Here is a 23,167-nt window from a genome sequence, read left to right on the forward strand (position 1 = left end):
GGGGGGAGGTTACAGGCACAAGACGCTCTGCTTGGTTTTCTAGAGTCCTGAGACTTGAAGGTCCTGAGGCCTTGGTGCATGCTAGGTCAGCACTATCGACTAAGCTTCCCCTCCAGCTTTTTTTTTTTTAATTTTTAATTTTGAAGCACCTGTCCCTTTAATATCCAGCCTAGGGTTTTAGGAGTTTCCCGGGGGGGGGGGCGGGTGTCTCCATGCCTGGTTAAGCCTTTTATTTTAAACAGGCCGTTTTGCTTTTCCAGGTGTAAGAACCCCGCCTGGGCCCAGGACCATTCCTTTCCCATAGGCTCAGAAGGACCCTGCAGTCTGGGGGGTAAATCACATCTCTAAACTCTGCATTGGTGTCATTCACAATTCCCAGGGATCCATCCCTTCTTGGCGTCCCCCACTTGCTCAGAGTTCCTGACCTGTGGCCCTCTACCCTCTCCTAAGCACAGCCTCAGGGGTCAGGAAGCTGAATGAGCTGGCTTCCCCAGCTTCTCTGCCAGCCCTACTGCCTTCCTCTTAGAAGTTCTACCCATTCAACTCAACCATTTTTTTAAAAGATTTATTTATTATTATTATTTTTTTACTTTATACGTATGGATGTTTTGCCAACATTGTGTATCTGTGTACCATGTGCATGAAGTGCTCAAAGATGCCAAAAGGGGGCGTCATGTTTCACCAGAACTGGAGTTACAGAGGGTTTTGAGCTGCCGTGTGGGTGCAGGAAATTGAACCCGGGTCCTCTGGTAGAGCAATAGTCTCGAGCCATCTCCTAGTCCTGCAGGTATGTCTTTAAACTCTGTTTACCTGGACTCAGCCCAGGGATGCCTTTTTTAATTGGATTGAGTCACAATCCTTGTGGTCTAGAAAGTTCCGTAGGTGATTTGAGACATGGAGTATAACCTGCCCTGGTTTCTTCCAGGCCTTCTGAGAATGTGGACTTTAGTGGAAGTCTGTCTCAGAGTGTCTCATCCACTGAGAAACATCCAGGAACACAATGAGGCCAGATTAGAAACAATTACACGTTCAATCCTTTGCCACCTTTGCTGAAATATTGGCTTTTATGGGATTCATTTGTCTGTTTATGGAGTCCCACCTCTGGGGAGCTTCTTGATTGGGTTTGCAACTTCAAACCCCAAAGCAGCTAATCTGTGGACCTGCTCCTTAAGCAAATCATACTGGACATGCCTTTAGTCTGGATGATGGCCCTACACAGAGCATTGCATTAGAACATGGGTCGCTGTAAATCATTCTCTCTAATCAAGCCTAATTGCATAATGTAATAACCCTCAGAAAAGAGTGGAAAAAGAGCGTGCCTAGTACCCGGTGACTAAGTGGAAATGGTGCCATCTAGTGGCCAATATATAAACTGCTTGGTGAGTGTCTATCGGAATAGCAAACATTCAAAATTTTTTCCTTACATTTTTGAAACCATATTATCGACAGTCTCCTCAGGAGAGTCATAAATATTGGTGAATGAACTGGGAGTAAAAACCATCAGTTTTCTTATTTAATTAAAAACTTAAAATTTAGGTATGACCAATGTGAAATTTATCCTCTCCAATTTTAAAATGTCATTTCATGTAACTCAGGCTGACCCCAGATTCACTGTGTAGCTGAGGATGACTCTGATGATGTCCAAATCTCCCTTCCTCTGTCTCCCAAGTATTCTCAATTTTTTTTTTGAGACAGCAGGTCTCTGTGTAGCCCAGGCTGGTCTCAAATTCATGATCCTCCTGCCTTTGCCTCTGAAGTGTTGGAATTATGTTCTCCACCACCTTGAGCTCAATTCAGTGGTCTTGTTGTTATTTTGCTTTGTTTTATATGTTCACTGAGCTGTGCAGCTGTCAACACTGGCCAATCTAGAACAGTTCAGAGAGAAACACCCTACCCACCGAGAGTAATTTCCTGTTCTTCTCTCTCCCCAGCTCGCCACCCTCTGCTCTCCTTCAGTCCATATCAATTTGGGCATTCTGCTCTTTAGGATGGGGTCCTACAATATAGGACCCTTCCTTACTTAGCATTCTACACACTTTTTACTGCTGCAACAGATCCCAGTGTATGAACACATCACAACTTCATCCTCCATCAGTTCATGGGGATTTGAGGTGTTTTTTCTAAAGATTTATTCAATCTAAAAATTTTATGAATATGGATGTTTTGCCTGCAAATATGTATGTGTTCCATGTGCATGCTTGGTATTCACAGAGGCCAGAAGAGGGCATCAGATCCCCTAGAACTGGAGTTACAGATGATTGTGAGCTGCCATGTGGATGTTGGAAATCAAACCTGGGTCTTAACTGCAGAACCATCTCTTCAACTCTTGTCTTTAATTGTATTGACCTTTGGGTTTATGAATATTGCAGTGAACATTCCTGTATGTGTATTAATGTGTTTATTTACGGTTTTAAAATGAGTATGTACATGTATTTCCTATGAGTGTGAGCACACGTGTATGTGTGGGTGCTTATACACATGTCTGCCCTTGAGAGTGGAGACCTGAGAGGCTGACCTCAGGAATCTTCCTTGATTTCTCTCCATGGTATTCATCAAGGCAGGGACTCTCAACTGAACCCAGGTCTCATTGATATGGCTAGCCTGGCTATCCAGCTGTCTCTACATCCCGAATGAAGAGATTATAGGCAGGCTGCCATGGCCACCCAGACTTAGGTGGGTTCTGGAGATCCAAACCCCACTTCTCACCTTTCTAAGACAGATGCTTTATAGACTGAGCTGTTTTCCCAACTCTTCATTTAAATATTTTCTTGAGAAAAATATATAACATAAAATTTACCATTTTAACAACTTAAGAACATAGTTCAGTAAATAATAAATGTATCCATATTTCCTGAACCTTTTCATTATTCCAAGTTGAAACTGTGTACTTGTGAAATACTAATTTCCATCTTCCCAGCCCCTAGCGACCACCATTTCACCACATGTCGCTGTGAGACTGCCTGCTCTAGGCACCTCATGCAAGTGTAATCATAGAATTAGTCCCTTCGTGTCTGGACTATTTCACATAACCTCTGCCCTAGTTAATGTTCTATTGCTGTGAAGAGACACCATGACCACGGCAACTCTTATGAAGGAAAACATTTAACTGGGGCTGGCTTACAGTTTCAGAGGTTTAGTCCATTGTCATCATGGTGGGAAGCATGGCGGCACACAGGCAGACATGGTGCTGGAGAAGGAACTGAGAGTTTGACATCTGGATCCGCAGGCAGCAGGAAGAGAGAGAGACTCTGAACTTGGAATGAAACCTTAAAGTCCCCACCCCCTAGGGATGTCCTTGCTCTAACAGGGCTAGGCCTCCTAATCCTTTCAAATAGTGCCACTCCCTGGGGGCCATTTTCATCAAGTACCACAGGGTCTTCAAGGTTCATTCATGTAACATCATGTTCTAGTTTTCTTTCTGTTGCTGTGATGAAAACTACCACCAAAAGCAACTTGGGGAGGAAAGGGTTTATTTAGCTCACATTTCTAGGTCACAGCCCATCACTGAGGAAAACTAGGGCACGGGCTCAAGCCAGAACTGAAGCAGAAACCATGGAGGAATGCCGCTCTCTGGCTTGCTTCTAGGCTAATGTTCAGTTACATTTCTTATACAGTCAGGGCCGATCCAACCATGGATGGCACCAGCCACAGTGGACTGGACCATCCTCTATCAATAATCAATAAAAAAAAAAATGTCCCACAGGCACACCACAGGCCAGTCTGATAGAGGCAATCCCCCAGTTGAGATTCCCGAAGATAACTCTGAGCTGTGTGCAGTTGGTAGCTTCAACCAATGAAAAGATTCTCTGTCCTCTTTACTGCTGAATGTATTCCATGGCAAATGTATACCAGATTTTGTTTACCCATTCCTCCTCCATGGGCATTTTGAGTTTTTTTTTTTCTTTCACTTTTTGGCTTTTGTGAACAATTGCTCATTTAATTTAATAGTCCTAAGCAATGAACTGATTTTTTTCCTTCATATAAATATATGCAAGAGGTCTTGGTGTCAGACCAATTGACTATTGAAGAAAATCATTGGCCCATGACTTCTGTCTGGAGAATATCTGCCTCCCTAGTTACGGGACAAATTCTAGCCAGTGTAGAGTTGTGTAGCCTCTGCCAGTCTGACGTAACTGGGAGCTCTCAGGAAATACTGCGGATTCAGATGAGAGGTTCCTCTTGTCCATTAAATGGCATCACAGCACAGTAGAGTGCAGTGTGTGCATGTTTGTGTGTGCACGTGTGTAAGTGCGTGCTCGTGCTCTCTCTCACACACACTCGCTTATTGATGACACCATCCTTGTTTTCTCATGTAAAATTGATATTTGGAATCACTGTACCAACATATTTGAATTATTGGGGAGACATCAAGAGATTGGGAAGAAATTAAGGATTTCGAGGGTCTTTTGTTTTATTTTTCTCTCGATCTCCCAGTCTAGAGGAACAAAGTCCCTCTGGTTCTTGTGACACCAGGTGCTCCTTGTATCCAGGTGTCCTGTCAGCATCTGTCATCAGCTGCCAGAGACTCCAAGGACTTTTTGACTGGAGGATGCCTGGGGGGGGGGTGCAGAAGGTGGGGGTCGCTATGCACAGTCAAATAAAGCAGGCAGAAGTCACATGGCCGTGGGACCCAGCAGCACGCAGGAAGCTCTAGGGTGGAGTCGTATATAATTACGAGCCTGTGTGAACTGTTCGGGAAGTATTTGCTAAAGATAAATTCTCAGCCAGAAGAAATACGAGAGCTGGTAGGATGGCTCAGTGGGTAGTGGCTCTTGTGCCTGAGCCTCGTGGCTTCTGTTCAGTTCCTGAGACCCACATGATGGAGATCACTGACGGCACAGTTTTGCCCCTTAACCTCCACACCTGCGCCTCCCAATAAACAAACAAACATCAATTTAGAAAGAGAATGTGGCAGCCCGTGGAGTGGGTTATTCGGATCTCTGCCCTGTGTGTTGTTGAAGGGCAGGGTGGCATCCATGTTGTTAGTGGATAATTGCTTCCAGAACAGGGGAGGGGGGGCAATCCAGTTTATGGCAGAGGACACTCGGAAGATGAGCCATTGCTGGGTCCCGACTTCTCCCACACCCCAGAAGTGCCTCCCTCTTTGAAGTGACATGTGGTTTGATGTCCCGGTGCTCGGTACTCGGTGCTCAGTACTCGTCTCGCAGGAAGAGGCTCACCAAGTGAGTTGAGCCCACCTGATCTTTACTTCCTCTTCTCTCCACTCCACTTCCTACCTGGCTGTCATCTCCATGGATCTGTCTTCCTTTACAGGGGAGAACCTCGGATTCTGGGAAGCCTGTGAGGACCTGAAGTATGGAGATCAGTCCAAGGTCAAGGAGAAAGCGGAGGAGATTTACAAGTAACTATTAGCTGTGTCTTAGGGAAAGCCTCCCTCATGTGGGTGGGGATGGAATGGGGATGAGGGTGGGGTCCCTTGTGGCTGCCTGGGCTCTGGCTAGTCTCAGCCACTGAACCCGCCATGCCATAAATGCCCCTCCAAGGTTTGGGAGGTTTGAGGGTTCCTCTGAGGGAAGCCAAGTGAGATGGAGGTGACATTGTCCTGTTCCCATAGGGTGTGTCCATGGATGAAAGCAAGCTACCCTGATCCACAGTGCAATTTCCCCCCCAAGACAGAGTTTCTCTGTGTTGCTTTGGAGCCTGTCTTGGATCTCGCTTTTTAGACCAGGCTGGCCTCGAACTCACAGAGATCCGCCTGCCTCTGCCTCCCGAGTGCTGGGATTAAAGACGTGCACCACCACCACCCAGCATAAGTGCAAATTTTTGCGTTTAACTTTCCCTAAGTGTGTGTGTGTGTGTGTGTGTGAGTGTGGAGGGAGAGAAAGAGACTGGTAGGTATGGAGAATCTATTCCACAAGCCATTTTAGACAATGAGGGGAAGGGACGTCCCCCACATGTGTGAGACAGTGACCCCAGTTTGGGGTGCAAGTGTGCACAGATCTTATCCCCCCACTCACTGCTCTAGCAACACTAAGTCCCTGTCTAGCCCCGCCCCTCTTCCAAGTCAGCCCAGAGGCGAGGGTGGTCCAGCGCGGTAGATCTGCTCCCAAGGGCCGGGAGGAGAGGAGGGAGGTTGTGGCATGCTGCAGCCTTACCCCTGCTGGTCTTCATGCTAGAAGCTGCGTGTGCCCTTGTCCTGCTGTGGTCCGTTCCCTGATGGACCCACCAGCCTAGGCCCCGGAGGGCCCAGTGTTTTTACTTCCTACTCATATGCAACACTGTTTCCCCGGCTACTTCCGGTGGGGTGGGGAGCAGCCCTTGGCAGCTCCCGCCTCTGATACTGATCCTCCGGCAGCAGGCCAGCCAGCCCTTTCCATCCAAGGAGCCAGCTTGTTCCTCTGCTGGCCTGCCCTCTTGGTGGACCCAGGTTGGACCATCCCGGATTTCAGAAAGGAATGGAGGCCCTTACACAGAAGAACGGATATTTTGTTTCTCCTCAGGTCTCCTGTGTTCTCCTAGCCAGTTAGCTCGCCCACAGGGAGGTGCCCCAAGAGCCGCAAGGGCGAGGCCTATGGCAGCTTTCTGTGGAACAGAATTAGGCACGTGCCTGATTCCTGGCAGTCCACAGCTCCCAAGGTTAAAACTCTGCTAGGAGGCGACCTGCTAGCCTCGCAGGCATGGCAGCCTCCCACCTCCTAGGCCTCCACTTCTGGAAATATTAGTTTGAGTGACAAAATTTGGATGTATAGCTTAGGAGTGTGGGGAAATACCATGGGATTCTTTCTAACCTTTAGCCTGGGGGATGCCTCTGGGCTAAACCCTAGACAGAGCTACAGGACTTGGAAAACTCAGCCAACCACAGGGCTGCTGGCCTGGGTGCTGAGATAAATGGTCCCACTCTGGGAACGTGTGTGTGTGTGTGTGTGTGTGTGTGTGTGTGTGTGTGTGTGTATGGCTACCCTTCCTCACCACTCAGCATTTGAGATTCATCATCAAACTTTTCTAGCCTGGGCCACGGGAGAGCAGAGGTTCCAGAATGCCATTTTGGAGGTCTCTTTATCTGGCTTCAGGTTGGCCCTAGGATGTCAGTGAGGAAGGAGGAGGGTTAAGCTGGAGGTAGATTTTTAAAAAAGATTTTAGTTTTTTTTTTTTTTTTTTTTTTTTTTTTTTTTTGTGTGTGTGTGTGTGTGTGTGTGTGTGTGTGTGTGTGTGTGTTTAATGTCTGCAGGGTCCAGAATGGAGTTCTGGATTTCCCTGGAGTTGCAGTTACAAGCAGTTGCGAGCTACCCAATACGGGTTCTGGGAATTGAATTCTCGGTCCTCTGCAAGAGCAACAGGTGCTCTTAACTGTTGAGCTAATTCTCCAGTCCCCCTAGAAGTTGATTCTTCCCCCAATTGCAAAGGCCTCACCCACCAGCTTCTGGCTTGCTCTCTTAGAACATCAAGGTTAAACATTCCATTCCCAAGGCTACCGTGACCATATTCTGTCTTCTGGGGAAAGCTGATGGACAACCCCTTCAAATTTCAGGCTCTTCAGTGCCTCCTAACGAACTTGGGCCTGTTGGGTGGGCCCTTTACCCTTCCTACCCGTGCACCTGGGTTAGCTCCTTTTCTGGACGTTTCTCTCCTTTCCCAGGCTGTTCCTGGCTCCAGGCGCGAGACGGTGGATCAATATTGATGGTAAAACCATGGACATCACAGTGAAGGGGCTGAGACACCCCCACCGCTATGTGCTGGATGCAGCGCAGACCCATATCTACATGCTCATGAAGAAGGTAGGGAGGCCTGTGTGAGGATGCTCGGTGACCAGGGCGTTCCCTTCACGGATACCAGGAGAGATCCTCAGATGTGGGAAACGGGGAGGGGATGTGGATGCTGCTTTGCCGGTCCTATGAGGGAGAACTGTCTGCTGTTTCTTCCTCTTATCCACGGGCTAGACCTTCCTTGAACCCCCAGCCTTCTGGCCTTGGAAATCACCTAGAAGCAGTTTGCATCTGCGGCTGCTTGTACAGCAGTTATGTTGCAGGTGATATCAGGGACAGTGAGACAGATGAAAAGAGTTGCTGTGAGCTGTGGAAAACTTATAAGGCACAGTCTCTGTGTAAAGCAAGGCATTTTGTCGTCAACAAGATCCCGAGGGAGGTTCCTCCAGAGTCAGGGCTTGACTAAGGTCTCAGCAGGGATGGAGAGAGGACACTGGCCACTGCTCTGACAGATCCAGAGAGCCAGCAAGTAAACCTTGTGTGAATTCAGGTAGTTTCTGGATCATGAGTGATATACTACCAGGGTAGGTAGAAGCTTCCAAGGAACTGTCAGGAATCCCTTGGAAGAATTCCTACAGAGAATCGAAGAGAAAAATAACTTTCTGAAAAATATTTCAAGAAATTAATTCTTTTTCATTTTTTTGAGTGTGTGTGTGTGTGTGTGTGTGTGTGTGCATATGTATGTGTGGAGGTCAGAGAGCAACTTTATGGAGTCAGTTCTCTCCTTCCACCATATGAGTTTTCAAATCATCAGGTTTGTTGGCCAGTACCCTTATCCACTGAGCCATCTTCCTGACCTAGATATACCTAATTATTTTTTTAATTAATTGATTGTGTGTATGTGTACATTTGTTCTCTCCTTCCACCATGTGAGTCCTGGGATCAAACTCAGGTCATCAAGTTTGGTGGCAAGCACTCTTACTAAATGTGCCGTTCTGCTGGCCACACAAAAATCCACACATTGACTTCTCATTATTACAATTACTCCTGTGGCATGGTACCTCCGTTGGCTTTGGTATGTGGCATAGATGGGTAGGAATAGTTAAATATTTATCACCATCCCTTCATTGTATCGAGTCTCTTACTGTTACAAAGCAATGCCTTCTCTTTGAAATCATCATCACTTACTGCTTTTAGCAAGCTACTGCATCCACTCCTCACCAGTGGGGTTTCCCTGTGTTTTTCTTACTAGAAGATCTAGAATAAGGTCTCTTTAATAATAGTCCTCCTTAATATATTTTAAAACTGTTTTTGACTCTTAAAAATGCAGTGTGCAGGGGCTGGGGAGGCTCAGATGGGGAGACACTTGCTCTGCAAGCCTGAGAACCTGAGTTTCGATCGACAACACCCACATCAAAAGCTGGGAGACAGAGACAGGAGGGTCCCAGGGGCTTGCTGGCCCCCTAGCCAAGGCAAATGAACTCCAGGCTCAGCAAAGAGACCTGCTTCCAAAGTAAAGTGGAGAATGATTGAGAAAGATGCTCAGTGTCGACTACTGCATGCATATGCACAGATTTGCACACCCTCTCCCTACACACACACTAGTTAGGGTGAGGCAGAGGCATCTCGTGAAAAAGTGGTGTATGTCTGTGTAGGTGATTTAAAAAGAATGCTGTGTGTCTGCAGTGGACTCTATGTCCGTTAGGGGCCATATCTTGTGGTGACAAGTTTCACATGACTCAGCTTCATTATTGCTAGATTCCATCCTACTTCTCATAACTGTTACTGCTGCCAACTAGTCTCTAGGATTTAATACATCTTGAGACTGTTCTCCATCGCTGGGTTGCTGTGGTGGGCATTGCCTCCATTTGTTGTGAGTGGAGTTTTTGGCTGCCTTGAAAGTACCAGGCCATTGAGGAGCAACTTCCCTACCCTGCTCAGGTCCTAGGAAGCATTCTCATAAGAGCGGCTAAGTCTTGGTCCTTTCGCTGTTTTGCATCGTATTATCTCACCTTTCTACCCTAAACACCAGGGAGAAATAAATGGGTGTTCATGGGGTTAGGGGTGGGCTTCGTCTCCATGGCAACTAAGGGTGAGAGGTTAATGTCTTCTTATCTCTTGTTGGCTTCACAGGCTCCTAACTCTGAGGATTTTAGGGTTGGGGGTTATGAATTGTGGTCCTAAAGACTCTCATGGTTGTCCCACCCTTGGAGTCCATGATTAGGTAGGACTGGGGTGGCCCCCAGAACATACATTTCTGAGTTCCCTGGGAGAACTTGGCACTGCCCGGTCTTGGGCTCCACACCTGAGAACCAGTACTCTCGGCACCTGCCTGAACGTGCCTCATTCAAGGCAGCAGATCTCCCTTAGCTCTGCTGTCCTACCAGGGGAGCGCTCTTGGAAGGGGCAGGCATGTTCTGCTCTATCCGACATGTTCCCCCTCCCGGGCTCATCACCACCGTTTCCTCTTGTTCCCACCAGGATTCTTATGCTCGCTATTTAAAATCTCCGATTTATAAAGAAATGCTGGCCAAGGCGATCGAGCCACAGGAAACCACCAAGAGAAGGCAAGTGGAGCGTCTGTGATCGCCGGCTGCCTGCTGCTTACTTTAGAGACCTGAGGCCTCTTGAAGCCAAATGGCTGGAGTGGAAGATTTGCTTGATGCCATTGTTGGGGGCTGGAAAGTGTTGTGCAGTGAACGAGGGCCTCATTTGCTTAGAAATGCCCTCCAGCAAGATTCCCTTAGTAATTGCCTCCAGTAAGATTCCTTTCCCTGATTCGGGTTCTAAAGGACCCTGATTATCAGACCGATAATTATGAGTATCACAAATGGAAACATCTCATTGGTTTTTTTTTTTTTTTTTTAATTACCCTCTCTCCCTCCAAACTGATGAATAGGAATTAACTAAGGTACACCTTCATATCTCTCTGTTGTTCCTGGACCTGAGAGAGAGAGAGTGGGAAATTGCACACCAAGAGAAAATGCTAGATGGTTAGGAGAAGCGAACAGTAACACTCGAACTGCTCCTGGTCCCTCTGGGGACTACTTTTTACAAGTCCATTAACTAGTTGGAAGCTTCTGTCACCTCATTTTACAGAGACACTGGGACAATGCATGCTGTCATACTCTGAGGAACAAATTGAACTTTTTTTTTTAGGGCATGGGGGAGATGGACCCATAAGGATTTAAAAGAGTAAGAAATAACAGCTTGAATAAAGCTGTGAAATTCTGGCAGAGTTTTTTTTTTTTTTTTTTTTTTCCAAGAGTCGTCCATGGGCCCCATGCTCCTCTGGGCAGTAAATGTTCCTATTTGTTCAGCTAGTGCTGGGCCCATCTCTAGCATCTTCAGTCAATTCAAAAGGGGTGGTGTGTGTGTGTGTGTGTGTGTGTGTGTGTGTGTGTGTGTGGCATCCTTTATCAAAGGAGCGAATAAGAGAATATACTACCTTGTCCTTGAGGACAGTAGCCCTGTGAGAGGAAGAGGGTTTGTGGCACTATTCTAGGATTATGAAGAAAGGAAGGGAGTTCAGTGGCCCTGGGAACTCCAATAAAGGGCCACAATAAACCCAGAAATTCTGTCAGAAAGGAGTGGGGGTGGGGGGTGGATTGTCTTATGAGTTGAGGCAGGCATGGGAGTTCAGAGAGGATCCTTCTTGGGCACAGCCAGGGCATTGAATGCCTTGGATGGCAGTAGACCTCTGCTGGAGTCCTTGACTTTGGCAGGGGACATCACAGTCTGGGAATGCAGTCATCCCGACAGTGAGTGAGAACAGGTGCGAGTGCTCGCACAGTGTGGCACTTGACTTGTGTTCCAGAGGGAGTTCATCCCATGGCTCACAGGTATAAGAAAAGCTGTTGAAAGCCAAAGCACAAACGTGTCCTTGGCAGAGTTGGTGGCATTAGCCAGTGCTCTTTTCTTTTCTTTTTTCTCCCCCTCCCTCCCTCCCTCCCTCCCTCCCTCCCTCCCTCCCTCCCTCTCTCTTTCTTTCAAGAGCATCCTACCTCCACAGTCCAGAAATTCGGGGTATGTCCTCAGTCTTTAGTCTGTTGCTGCTGCAGAAATGCTAGCTCCCTAAATCCACCCCCTCCCATCCCGAGGCTGTATGTCTCCGCTCATCCCTTAAGCCCTTTAAACCTAGTCCTGATTCCTAGGGTGTGGGAGTCAGTTTGGTCACAGGAATCCATGTTTGGCTCCCGAAGAAGTTTCTAATTCATCATGAGATGGAGCATGTGAAGGGTGACTGCAGCCCACTAATCCACTGAGGAAACTTGCACCGGCTCAGGACTTTGGGGCAGATCAGCTTTCTTTATGTGTGTGTGTGTGTGTGTGTGTGTGTGTGTGTGTGTGTGTGTGTGGTGTGTGTGGTGTGTGGTGTAGTGTGTACATGTGTGTGAAGGCCAGAGGACAAACCTTAGGGGCTATTTCTTCCCCCAACCCCTCCAGCTTCTTCTTCTTCTTTTTTTGGGGGGGTGGGGATAGGACCTCTCACTGTCCTGGAGCTAATCACATAGGTCAGGCCTGATGGCTGGCAAGCACCCGGGCACTCCACAGTCTCTGTTCCCAGCACTGGGACTACGATTGTGCACTACCATACTGGGCTTTTCCCACGGTTCTGGGGATCAACTTCTGGTCCATGTGCTGTCAGGGGAGCTATCACCACACCCTCACACCTTGTCTTTGAAAACAAATACTCTGAGCCCTGACTGTTCCTCAAGACTCAAGCTCTCAGGGGCCCATCATCCCACCCCACTGAGCCCTCTTCTCTGAAGATCTTGCAGAGAAGACAACACTGAGATCCTAAAGATCTTGCATTGACATAACAAACTGACTTCTAAACACTGTAGAAGGTGTGTCTGTCACCATTATCCAAAGAGCCTTCCTAGGCTCTCACCTGAAATCTGGTTGTATTCACTGTGGTCCCATCCTCCATGAGGGGAAAAGAACTAAGGCTGGACATGGTTCTGAGGTCTTCTTGGAAGATCACTGGCACAGTGAGAGGACATGTCCCAGTTGTGATCTTCTAGCCCCAACCTCCACGTAACATGCCAATGTCACCAGGCAGGCCGTGTAGTTTTCTACCAACCACTCGCCTGTCTTTTTTTGTAGCTCCACCCTCCCGTTTATGAGGCGTCACCTGCGCTCCAGCCCAAGCCCTGTCATCCTGAGGCAGTTGGAAGAGGAAGAGAAAGCTCGTGAGGCGGCCAACACCGTGGATATCACCCAGGTCATGAGCAAGCTGGACCGGAGGAGCCAACTCAAAAGGGAGCTGCCTCCTAAATGAGTCTCTGGTTCCTGGGGTGGGAGGCATGTACCTGGGGGAGGCAACACCCCCAAAAGAATTAGTGTTTAGAAGGTTCATTCTCCATCAGCAAAATGTAGGGCTCAGAGTGGACTTCTAGATCAAGAGTATTTAGCTTTGTTTTCCTACTCCAAGTCACCAAGGAGCAGGGCTGGTGTCGACAGGGGGTTGTCACATGAGTGAGTATCAGTGCCCACCCACATCGCTTTATGGTGAGAAACATAGGTAAAGGGGCCACATTGTGTGCTACCTTCTCAAGAAACCGACCCTCCAGCCTCCAAGGCTACTTCTCTGAGGAGTATTGTTTAGAATAGCTTTGCTAAAAATCTCACCCCTATCTCTCCAATTCAGATGCCACTTCCAAAGCAACTTGAGTTCCCTCCACAGGGCTCTTGTAAGACCCATCCCTGATTTCCTCTGTTATACCTGCCTAGGAAGCCATTGCCGGGACACATTTCCTAGTGAGCTTGTTCTTAGCTGTGGTTACTTCTTTCCTATTTTCCCATCCCCTTGTATATAATGCATGGATAAATAGCTTATGGGAATGAAAGACTCAGTCCAGAGAAGGCAAGGAAACATGTCCTGTTGAGGATATCTCTGTGGTTAAAGAACAAAGGCACTGATGTTTGCATCCAGGAGGAGGGATTGTGAGTATCAGATACACTTTGGGCAATAGACTTTGGCGCTGCCTTTCCCTATCACTGTAGGCTAGACTGTCTCAGTACTTAGGGGAGAGGACAGCTCCTCTCATGGCTTTGAGGCCCATGAGGTCATTCTTGAAGATAAGTAACACTGCATACCTGTGTGCAGAAGAGAAAGAGACCAGTGTAAGAGACCAGTCTTCTAAAGCAGGAGCACACACTTTCCACACATTTATTGAGCACTTTCTATGTGCAGGGCTTGGATGAACAAAAGTGACATTCTTCTTCTCTAAGAGAGCTTGTGGTCTAGGACTGACCAAAGCGACGAAACAGTCAGGTAGCCTTGGTGGCGCAGTATAGGCCACAAGCTAGAGTGACCTGCAATAGTAAGCGTTTGTTGTTCATGCACACGGCGTCATCTCGGTGGCTCTGTTGCTTTTGGCTGCATTTTCTCCTGTGTCTGGAGTTTGGCTCACAGACGCTTGGGCTGGGACACGTGGGACACGTCTGTTCTGCTTCAGGTGCCCCTTGTCTTCCAGCAGCCCTGCCCAGGCATGCTCTGAGGGTGGTGGCAGAGTTGCGAGGGGGAAAGTAGAGAGGCATATGGCCTTCCATGGCCTCATCCGTCTTCTCCTGGCCAGAGAAAGTCACAGATTCCTCCTAGATTAAAGGAGTGAAGAAACAGATCCGTGGGTAAAGTGCTTGCCTCACATGCATGAAGTCATGGGTTCAATCCCCACCACTACATTAAACCAAATGTGGTGGTGTATACCTGTAATCCCAGATCTTGGGAAGTTAAGGCAGGAGTATTGTGAGTTCAAGGTCATGCTTACAGACATAACGAATTTGAGACCAGCTTGGACTACATAAGACCCTGTGTCCACAGAGGTGGAGGGGAAGAAACAGGGAAATAGACTTTTTTCTTTTTAGTAAAAATATGTCAGAGTCCCATTGAAAACTATATGGATACAGGGAAAGGTATAGAATTGAGTTCACTTTAGTAATGGTTAACTAAAATTAGGATTAAAAACCTGTTGAATTAAGTTTTAAGGAAATGGGTATGATACCATGATAAGGAAGTTGTGTTCTGTGTAGACTTAAGTCTTTTTGAAGTAACGACAGGAATAGAAGATGAGAAAGATTTGTCATGGGATGTAGACAAGCAACGAGAACGTCCCACAGAGAGAGGACCTCTAAGGACAAAGCCCCAGAGGTGGGAAATGGTTTGAAGTGAACTGAAAAGCCAGGTAGATGGAGCCCGGTGGATGAGGAGGAAATGTAAAGACAAGGTGGGAGAGGTGGGCAGGGCCAGGTCCCTGGAGATTGTCTAAGCCAATATAAGTAGCTTGTGGTCATTGGTTTAGTGCTAGCAAGATAATCCCAGCTCCAGAGGGGAACAGACGCTTCCCAATTTTCATGAGTTACTCTGAGATGGCACCAGAGATGTGTTTTTTGCATTTTCTTTCGGAGAATTTTGGAGCCTCCAGGCAGAGGCTTCAGGTGATGAACCATTATAAATGAGTGGTATGAGGGGAAGGGCAGAATCTAGCTTCCCTCTTGGAGTCCAGTGCCCAAGACTTAGTAAGTTCTATACATGTGTGTTATGTGACTGGATAAATGAACAAATGAATTAATGAGTGAATGAATGAATGGAAAGAACTCTGGATTCTGAGGAAGACTCTTGGGCCCTGGTCCAGTTCTAACACAAGCCATGTAGTCTTGAGCAACTCACAGGCCCTCTCTGCTTAGTCATTGTGGAAAGAGAGGCTGTCACAGGATCAGGTCCAGAACTGGGATACCAATTTCACTTGACTACTTAGAATGGGAGGAGATTTAGGTAATTTTTAAAAATTTACATTAAAACAACCATAAATATATTATGAAATGGAATGCAAAATGTGCATGAATTTTTAAGGCTACCATTGGAGACATCAAAGTCATTTCATGCTCCGCTATGCAGGTTCAGGCATTGCCCTTCTAAGACTCCTGGGGGATGCGTGTTTACCAGGCTCTCCCGCTGTTTGGCCTACTTTAGTGGGAAAGTTTGAGAAGCATGAAATCAGAGAATGTTTGCTGTCCCTTCTCATCACCCCACATGAGCTGAGATCAGGCTCGCAGCTTACGTGGTGGCCAGAGCAGTAGATCCACAGGAGTTCACAGGAGTCCATCATGAGCTCTTCCAGGCACCAGAGCCTAGATCCTGTTCATCTCGGGTCTACCCATCTGCCACCCCACTCCCCAGCCTTGTGCCTCTCAAGTCTCTCATGCTCTGGAGGGCCGGTGTCCTGTTTCAGGTTCTTTCCCATGCACATGGAAATCTACTCAGTGTCTAAGCTACAAGGTCCTGCCATCAGTGAGAGTCACAGGCATTAAACAGAGTAGGTGAGCATTTGCTGTTTAGTGAGTGAAGAAATAAAGGTCTGAACATCTCCACACAAAGGAAGGTGCAGGAGAAATGGTTTCACTCTGGATAGCAGCGATGAACAATTCATGACAAATGTGTGTGTGTGTGTGTGTGCAAGTAGAGGCCAGGAAAAATATATATGTGAGGTCCATGAAGGGATAAAAATATGCAAAGTAGACTTTATTGTCACATGGTTGATGAAGATGCATGGGTGTAAATGGCTATACCATGAGAGAGCATATGATTAGGAAACTGTCTGTGTGCAGCATGTGAGAGTTGCTGAGAGTTGGAGAGAATTGTTGGGCCTGAGAGAAGCTTTTGGCATGTGTGTGATTAGAAGTGTAAGGCTTAGGCCAGGCATATCGGCACACACCTTTAAACCCTGCACTCGAGAGGTAGAGGCAGGCAGATTTCTATGAGTTTGAGGCCAAGCCTGGTCTACATGTGAATTCCAGGACAGCCAGGGCTACACAGTGAGACTGTTTCTCAACCAACAACTACAAAGAAGAGCCAGGCTTCAGGACCTTTTCCTTCTATGTGTCACAGCCACTCAGCGTTCCACAGTGACAGTCAGCCTCTGTGACATGTCAAGCAGTGTGCAGGTGCTGCAGCCAGGGCCTGGGTTAGGGGCACAAGGAAGAAGAGAGGAGGAAGGCCCCCACTGCCTGCTCACAGTTAACAGGAAAGACAAGAGTGTGGCCAGCTGAATTATAGGGAAGCCCCATGATGCTTTGGGAGGTCATAGTAGGAACCACTAGCTTATGGAAGGGTGGAGACTTTAAGGAGACTAGAGGGGTCCTGGGCTTGGTAGTTGGTGTACGTGATTAAGACCAATGGGCAACCTGGACCACCCATCCTGGAAGGCTCTGTTTATCATCCGGCTTGCAGGACTTCATATGCTTGTGCGGCATCACTGTACCTCAGCTCCAAACATCAGCTCTCTTCCTCTCTCACTCCTGCCTCGTCCCTGGTGTCAGAGTCTGACAGTGCCATCCCAAGTCCTGAGATCCACAAGGACATTCACAGGTTTGGTAGCAAAGGGGCCAGAGGGTGTTGAAAGAGCATCTGTGGTGGCTGTCGCAGCTCTAATGGGGACAAGGTCTCCTGTTAACTTGTCACTAGGAGCAAACCTAACAGCGGCCCCTTCGGGCCCATTTGTATTTCAAATGGCATCAAAATAGTGCATATTTAGATAATATTGTTGCTATATTTAAATCGTTCACAGACACAATCTTCATTTCTTAATGCTAGAATTGAACCACATAACAAGCTTCTGTGCCCGTGGAGTTTAACTATGCTAGATTAGGTTATTCTATAAGGTCTAGGATTTCCTTTGTGGAATTCTATTTTCCTGTTAGGCTTTTACAGAAATCATTGCTCTCATTATGGATGTTAAGTAAAAGATACAAGATGCAGGGGCAGGAAAATGAGAGTAAAGTACTTAGAGCCATGCCTGGTGCATCACAGATGCTCAGCAAATGCTGGCCGCTGCCGCCTCTTCACCATCACAACCATCACCTTTACCATCACTATCATCATCATCATCATCATCATCATCATCATCATCATCACTGCTATCACCACCATCATCACCAATCACCATTGTCATCATCCCCATCATCATCACATCCCAGTCACCATCATCTCATCATCTTTACCGTTACCATCAGTACCATTTCCATAATCATCATCATCACCACAAATCACCATCATCTTTACCATGAGCATCTTTATCCTCATCATCACCACCACCACTGTCATCATCATCATCACCATCACCGTCATCATCATCACCACCATCACCGTCATCATCATCATCACCACCACCACTGTCATCATCATCACCATCACCCTCATCATCATCATCATCATCACCCCCCTATCATCACCCTCACTACACAATTATAGCAATCCTTATTACCATCACCCCTCCACCATTCCCATCATACTCACCGTTGGAATAACCACCTCCATCCCCTCCACCACCACCACCATCACCATTATTTTCACCATCGCCGTGACCATCACCACCACCATTACCACTATTGCCATTACACCCCCCAGACGCTTCATGGTCTGGAAGGAAGCATTGCGTTCTTCTGTCAGAGTCGTTCAACGCAGTCGCCCACTATCCTTTCTTGTTAAGTATTACCTTGGGGATATTTAAATCATCATTGTCCCAAACCATCTCACGTCTCTACTCAGCATCCTCTGCACTCTCTAGACAGCACTAGGTTATATTTGAAGTATACAGTAGATTTCTATAGCCTCTAACTATACAACTTCTGAGAATAGACCGATAAGTAACAGTGTAGTGACCGGCAGGCCTGTGACCCCAAGTTTTATGACCAAAGTGAGGGTCAGTTCCAGCTAGGAAGGTCTTGTGCCAGACTGCGTTAGTGGCGTGACCAACCAGAGAGTGATGTCCTCACCTAAGCTGACTTTTCCTTATGGTACCAACTTCCCTTGCTTTTGGAGCAGAGGGGAAGGGCACAACGGGAGGAGACTGAAGGGGGCCTGGGTCCTTGCATGCTGAGTGTGGCCGCAGGTCTTTGATTTCTCAGCCAGTTTCTGATGCAACAGAAATGAGTAGAGACGCTGAGCCATCTGCTTTGTCTTCCATGAAACACCCTGTGATTGTGTCTCCCTGTTAATGTACCGCCTCATTTCACGCTCCTGCTCTCCCTCTCTTGGCTTCCTCGCTCAATAAAACAAGCTGCTCACAACAAATCCAAATCAGGCTCCACTCGTCTGTTTCCTGTCGCATTTCTTCGCCACGTGTCTTGCATGCCACTGCTTGTTGCTCATGTCATTGGTAGAGGGCTGGGCTACAGAGCACAAGCCCAGGTCTCCATGGGAGGAACAGAGTGAGAAAGAGCTAGAAAAACAAACAAACAAACAAACAAACAAACAAACAAACAAACAAGACTCCAAACTCGTACAGCAGCTGGGAGAGTGGCCCTTTGCCCAGAAGGGACGTCTCGGTCCAGGTAAGGGAACAAGGGAAGGCAGTGGCCACCTTCCTCCTGCTTTGTTCATCCTGAAAAGGGGAAGGTTCTGGGGAAGGAGAGATGGGGGAGAGGGGGGAGGGAAAGAGGAGGAAGTGGTAGTCAAGCCATGTGATCTTGGTTAAGTCCCTTTATCTCCAGGAGCCTCCATCTTCTTATCTCGAAAGGTGGGGTGATCTCAGGAGTTTGTGACACTTTCCAAGGCAGTTCAAGTGAACGTAGTAGGTACCTCACTGATATCCCCCCACTCGAGCTTATTTCCTCATTTAGATAATTTTATTCCACTTTCCAGGACATAGAACCCACATGGGCAATAGGCTGGTGACACGTGTTAGTAGGGAGCACCGTGGGTCACACACGTAAGCTCAGAAGCGCATTTAGTCATTGTCTTAGTTTTCTATTGCTGTGTAACAGATGAGCTCATTCCTGTCAGCGGTCCATGAGCGTACCTCACTTTACACTGGGCCTGGATCGTTTGAGGAACCTTGAGACCAGGCCTCACTCTGAGGTCAGCAGCCTCCTGCCCAGGGCTTGGGCAGCCTCCTTCAGTCTTAGGGTCTGAAGGATGAGCAGAGCCCTCTGAACAAGACATCTATGTGGTTGTTGCAGAGAGGGTTTGTTCCTCATTGTAGTCCTTTCTAGGCCTCTCTAGGAAGCAGTAGTGGTTCAGCTGTCCCTAAGACACCACCCACACCTCTCCTCAGAACTTCTGGCCATGCCCGGCTTTCATGTGGTATATGACCATAGAAGGCCTTCAGGAGGGACCCAGCAGCCCATGCCCATTGACCTTTGCAGGCCCAGCAGCCTGCAAAGGAAGAGACGACAATAAAGAGCCTGGGTGGAGCTCTCAGCTGTAATTTCCTTGCTCAACTTGGACAATGCTCCTTCAGGTTCCTTGAGCTGAGTAAATACCAGACCCTCTCCTTCTGCCCCAGCACACTGGACTCTGGGACCAGGACAATGAGACACTTCCTTTTTCTTTTCTGAATCACAGAATCACCTCTTCCTCTAGAATTGCCTTTTTCCTGCAAGCTTCTCAGGTTCTACACTCAGCCTTTTTCCTCAGCTTCCCTTGCCCAGCCTGAGGGGAGGCCTGGGCAGGTCCTAGGACTGGAGTGCCTATAGCATTATCAGGGTGGACACAGGTGGGGGTGTGGTCTCAGACATGGAGGCTCAACAGGGCATTGGTTGCAGGCCCCGCCCCCCCTGCACTGCCGTGTTAAAGTTAAATGCCTTTCAGGTGGGCGTGTGGCTCAGCAGTAAGACACTTGCCTAGCCTGGGCAAAATCATGGGTTAGATTTCCAGCAAAGTACACACACACAAACACACACACACACCAAAGAGCAACAACATGGCGTCAAATTGCCTCCAGGCCTAAAGCTGTGGTCAACAATGAAGAAGAGGTGACATGGGGTAGGAAGGACATTGGGAGACTTGAGTTGAGGGGTAACCAAGTTCAGCGTGGTTACACTCCAGCATCCCAGGACTGGAAGACCGTCACTTTGTGACAGATGAGTCCTGGCAAGAGGCCTTTGTATGGCTATACCACTCTCACAGGTACCTCCAGAAGGCGGCCAGAACCGGTCTGCACCAGTGCCATTGGAAGGAGATTGAACTAGCCCATCAGCTTGGTGGCTGGAGACGTGACTCCTCACTGAACTCTCTTTTTTCCTTCTCCACAGCCAGGTCAGCACTTGGCTCCCAGCCCCCACCTGGCCGTGTATACAGGGACCTGCGTGCCTCCCTCTCCTTCCAGCCCCTTCTCCCCATCCTGTCGCTCTCCCAGGAGGCCCTTTCCCTCACCAAGTCGCTTCATCCGGAGGCCCAGCATCGCCATCTGCCCCTCGCCCATCCGAGTGGCCTTGGAGAGTTCTTCAGGCCTGGAACCCAAGGGGGAAGCCAGCTGGTCTGGTGCCAACTGTGGGCCCTCAGTCACTGAGAGCAGCGAGAGCTCTGTTGACCACTCAAGACCACACGGCCAACCCAGGGCCCCTCCCAAGGCCCGTGTGGCTCTGTCCCTTGGAAGGTTTCTGAGGCGGGGCTGTTTGGCGTCCCCAGTTTTTGCCAGGCTCTCACCCAAGTGCCCTGCTGTTTCCCACGGGAAGGTGCAGCCTCTGGGGGACATGGGCCAACAGCTACCCAGGCTGAAGCCCAAGAAAGTAGCCAAGTAAGAAGCCAAAGGGGCTGGTGGTGTGTGCATGTGGACAGTGGGTGTGGGTGTGGCCATGGACTGTGGCTTCGTGGTGTTGATGGAGTCATGGGGCTGATAATGAGGATTGTGGAGAGCAGACACATCTCTAAGCCACCGAATGCCCCCGGAAACTCAGTCCCATCATCTCTCCCTCCTCCAGAGATGGTACAAGGGCAGCTTTCTTTTTCTACCCATTCTCCTCCACACATCTACCCTGTCCCAAGACTACTAGTCAGGTAAATTCACTACATTTGTAAGGGCCTCAGCAGTAACCACAGGCTATGACGTCCCTAAGATATGATTCCCCAGGGGCTCCTGCCCTTCTCCATCCCATCCCTTGAGTGCCATGGCCTCTTTGGTCCTCACAGACACCTGCCTGCTATCTTATAAAGGGCCTCAAAAAGATACTGTTCTTGTGGTGGCCTAAGATTATGAGTATCAACTTCCAACTGAGCAGTAGCTCCTCTAAACTCCATTTTGGGGAGCTCCAAAAGTCTGAAATCTGAGACCCCCAAGTGCCCTGAGGTAGTCACTCTGTGCAGAGCAGAGGCCCAGAGGAATCTTTCAGAGTGCCTGGATTTTCAGAGTCAAGTTGCAGCTTCATCTTTCCTGGGATTTGGAGGGAAAATCAGAGTCACCCCAAAACCAATTGATACAGTCCTATATTTGATCTTGCCTGGGCTGGGAGAAAGAAGTGTTAGGCAGAGGTCTTAGATTGCCATGGAGACCCAGAGAGTGTGACCTCTTCAGTGCAGTGAGTGTGGGGACAGCAGGGAGCACTGGCTACTGTCCCCTTCTTGCCTGTGTGGCTTGGAGGAGCAGGAGGGAGGTCAGCTGTATTGCTTTCGGAAATGATGAGGCTCTGGTACGAGCCTGTTGATTTCCCTCAGCTGGCTCTACTGAGAAAATGCTCTAGCTCTGAGGCCACTGTCCCACTTCATGTGGGAACAGAGCTTTTCAAAGGCTGCCTTTCCAGTGTCCTCAAGAGACAGTTTAAAGAGATCGAGGATTAAATACTGGTATGCCAACACGACAGGGACAGGCAGAATTCATCAAGACCCTACAAACTGAAAATTGAAAAGAAAGCACATTTGGGATCTTTCAGTTCAACAGAAAAACATAAGCCCCAGTCAAAGGAGACTCCAGAGCCACTGGCTGCACCTGTCACCCTGGGCTGGTGTTCTTGGCATGGTAGTCTTTGGGACTGTTGGGATCATGTGGGGATTACCCACACTCCCTTTCTCTTCACTTGTTTTTGTGTCTGAAGCTTTTTCCAGATCAAAATGGAAATCCCTACTGACAGTGGGCCTTTCCTGATGGACTCCGATGACACCGGGGCCGGGGAGTCTGGTGACCAGACCACGGAAAAGGAAGTCATCTGCCCTTGGGAGAGCCTGGCCGAGGGAAAGGCAGGCTGAGCAGGGCCTTGGGCCGGGAAGACAGTCCTGGCAGACACCATCAGACCTGGGGCACACTTGCTCTCAAACCCAAGTGCATTAGAATGGGATTAGAGGACTGGAATGGAGTGCAGGGACATGTGCTCTGCCTGACTCCCAGTGGCCACCTTTTCCCCTTCCCTGATTTTCCCTTGCTTGGCCAGAAAGGCATGTGGGCCAGAAGCCATCCCTTGCTGCCTTAAAACCAATAAAAGTGTCATTTGGAGATTTTCTTGGATTGAGGTACCGGCATATGCCTGGGCTTATTTTAGTGTTCATAACCTATTGCTTGTGAGTTGAACTCATGTCTTCAGTTTTGTGGGTAAGGGGACACGGAGCCACTTCAAAGAGTTCCCCTTCCGTCTGAACTGGTTTAGACATGACGATTTCATTAATCAAGGTCCACGGCAGTCCCCCAGGGTGGCATTGCACAGAAAGGGTGTAGCTTGGGCAAGGCTCACTTGGAACACAGGTTTCTCTAGGATGTTCACAAGACAGGCTTTGTTTAAGGAGGGTAAAG

The 23,167-nt window shown here is 48.3% G+C and overlaps 1 protein-coding gene across 1 annotated transcript in view; it reads left to right on the forward strand.

Moving 5' to 3' along the window:
- Rgs9 (regulator of G protein signaling 9) overlaps positions 1–22,873 on the forward strand; it is a 73,743-nt gene extending 50,870 nt beyond the window's left edge. The window contains exons 14-19 of the mRNA XM_028865244.2: positions 5,275–5,362; positions 7,598–7,736; positions 10,146–10,231; positions 12,774–12,891; positions 20,703–21,187; positions 22,479–22,873. Coding sequence (XP_028721077.1) covers positions 5,275–5,362; positions 7,598–7,736; positions 10,146–10,231; positions 12,774–12,891; positions 20,703–21,187; positions 22,479–22,629 — 1,067 coding nt within the window. The 3' untranslated portion in view covers positions 22,630–22,873. The remainder of the gene's footprint in view (positions 1–5,274; positions 5,363–7,597; positions 7,737–10,145; positions 10,232–12,773; positions 12,892–20,702; positions 21,188–22,478) is intronic.
- Positions 22,874–23,167: the final 294 nt, after the last annotated feature.

Source organism: Peromyscus leucopus, chromosome 8b (assembly GCF_004664715.2).
Source record: "Peromyscus leucopus breed LL Stock chromosome 8b, UCI_PerLeu_2.1, whole genome shotgun sequence".
In the NCBI taxonomy this organism is placed as follows: Eukaryota; Metazoa; Chordata; class Mammalia; order Rodentia; family Cricetidae; genus Peromyscus; species Peromyscus leucopus.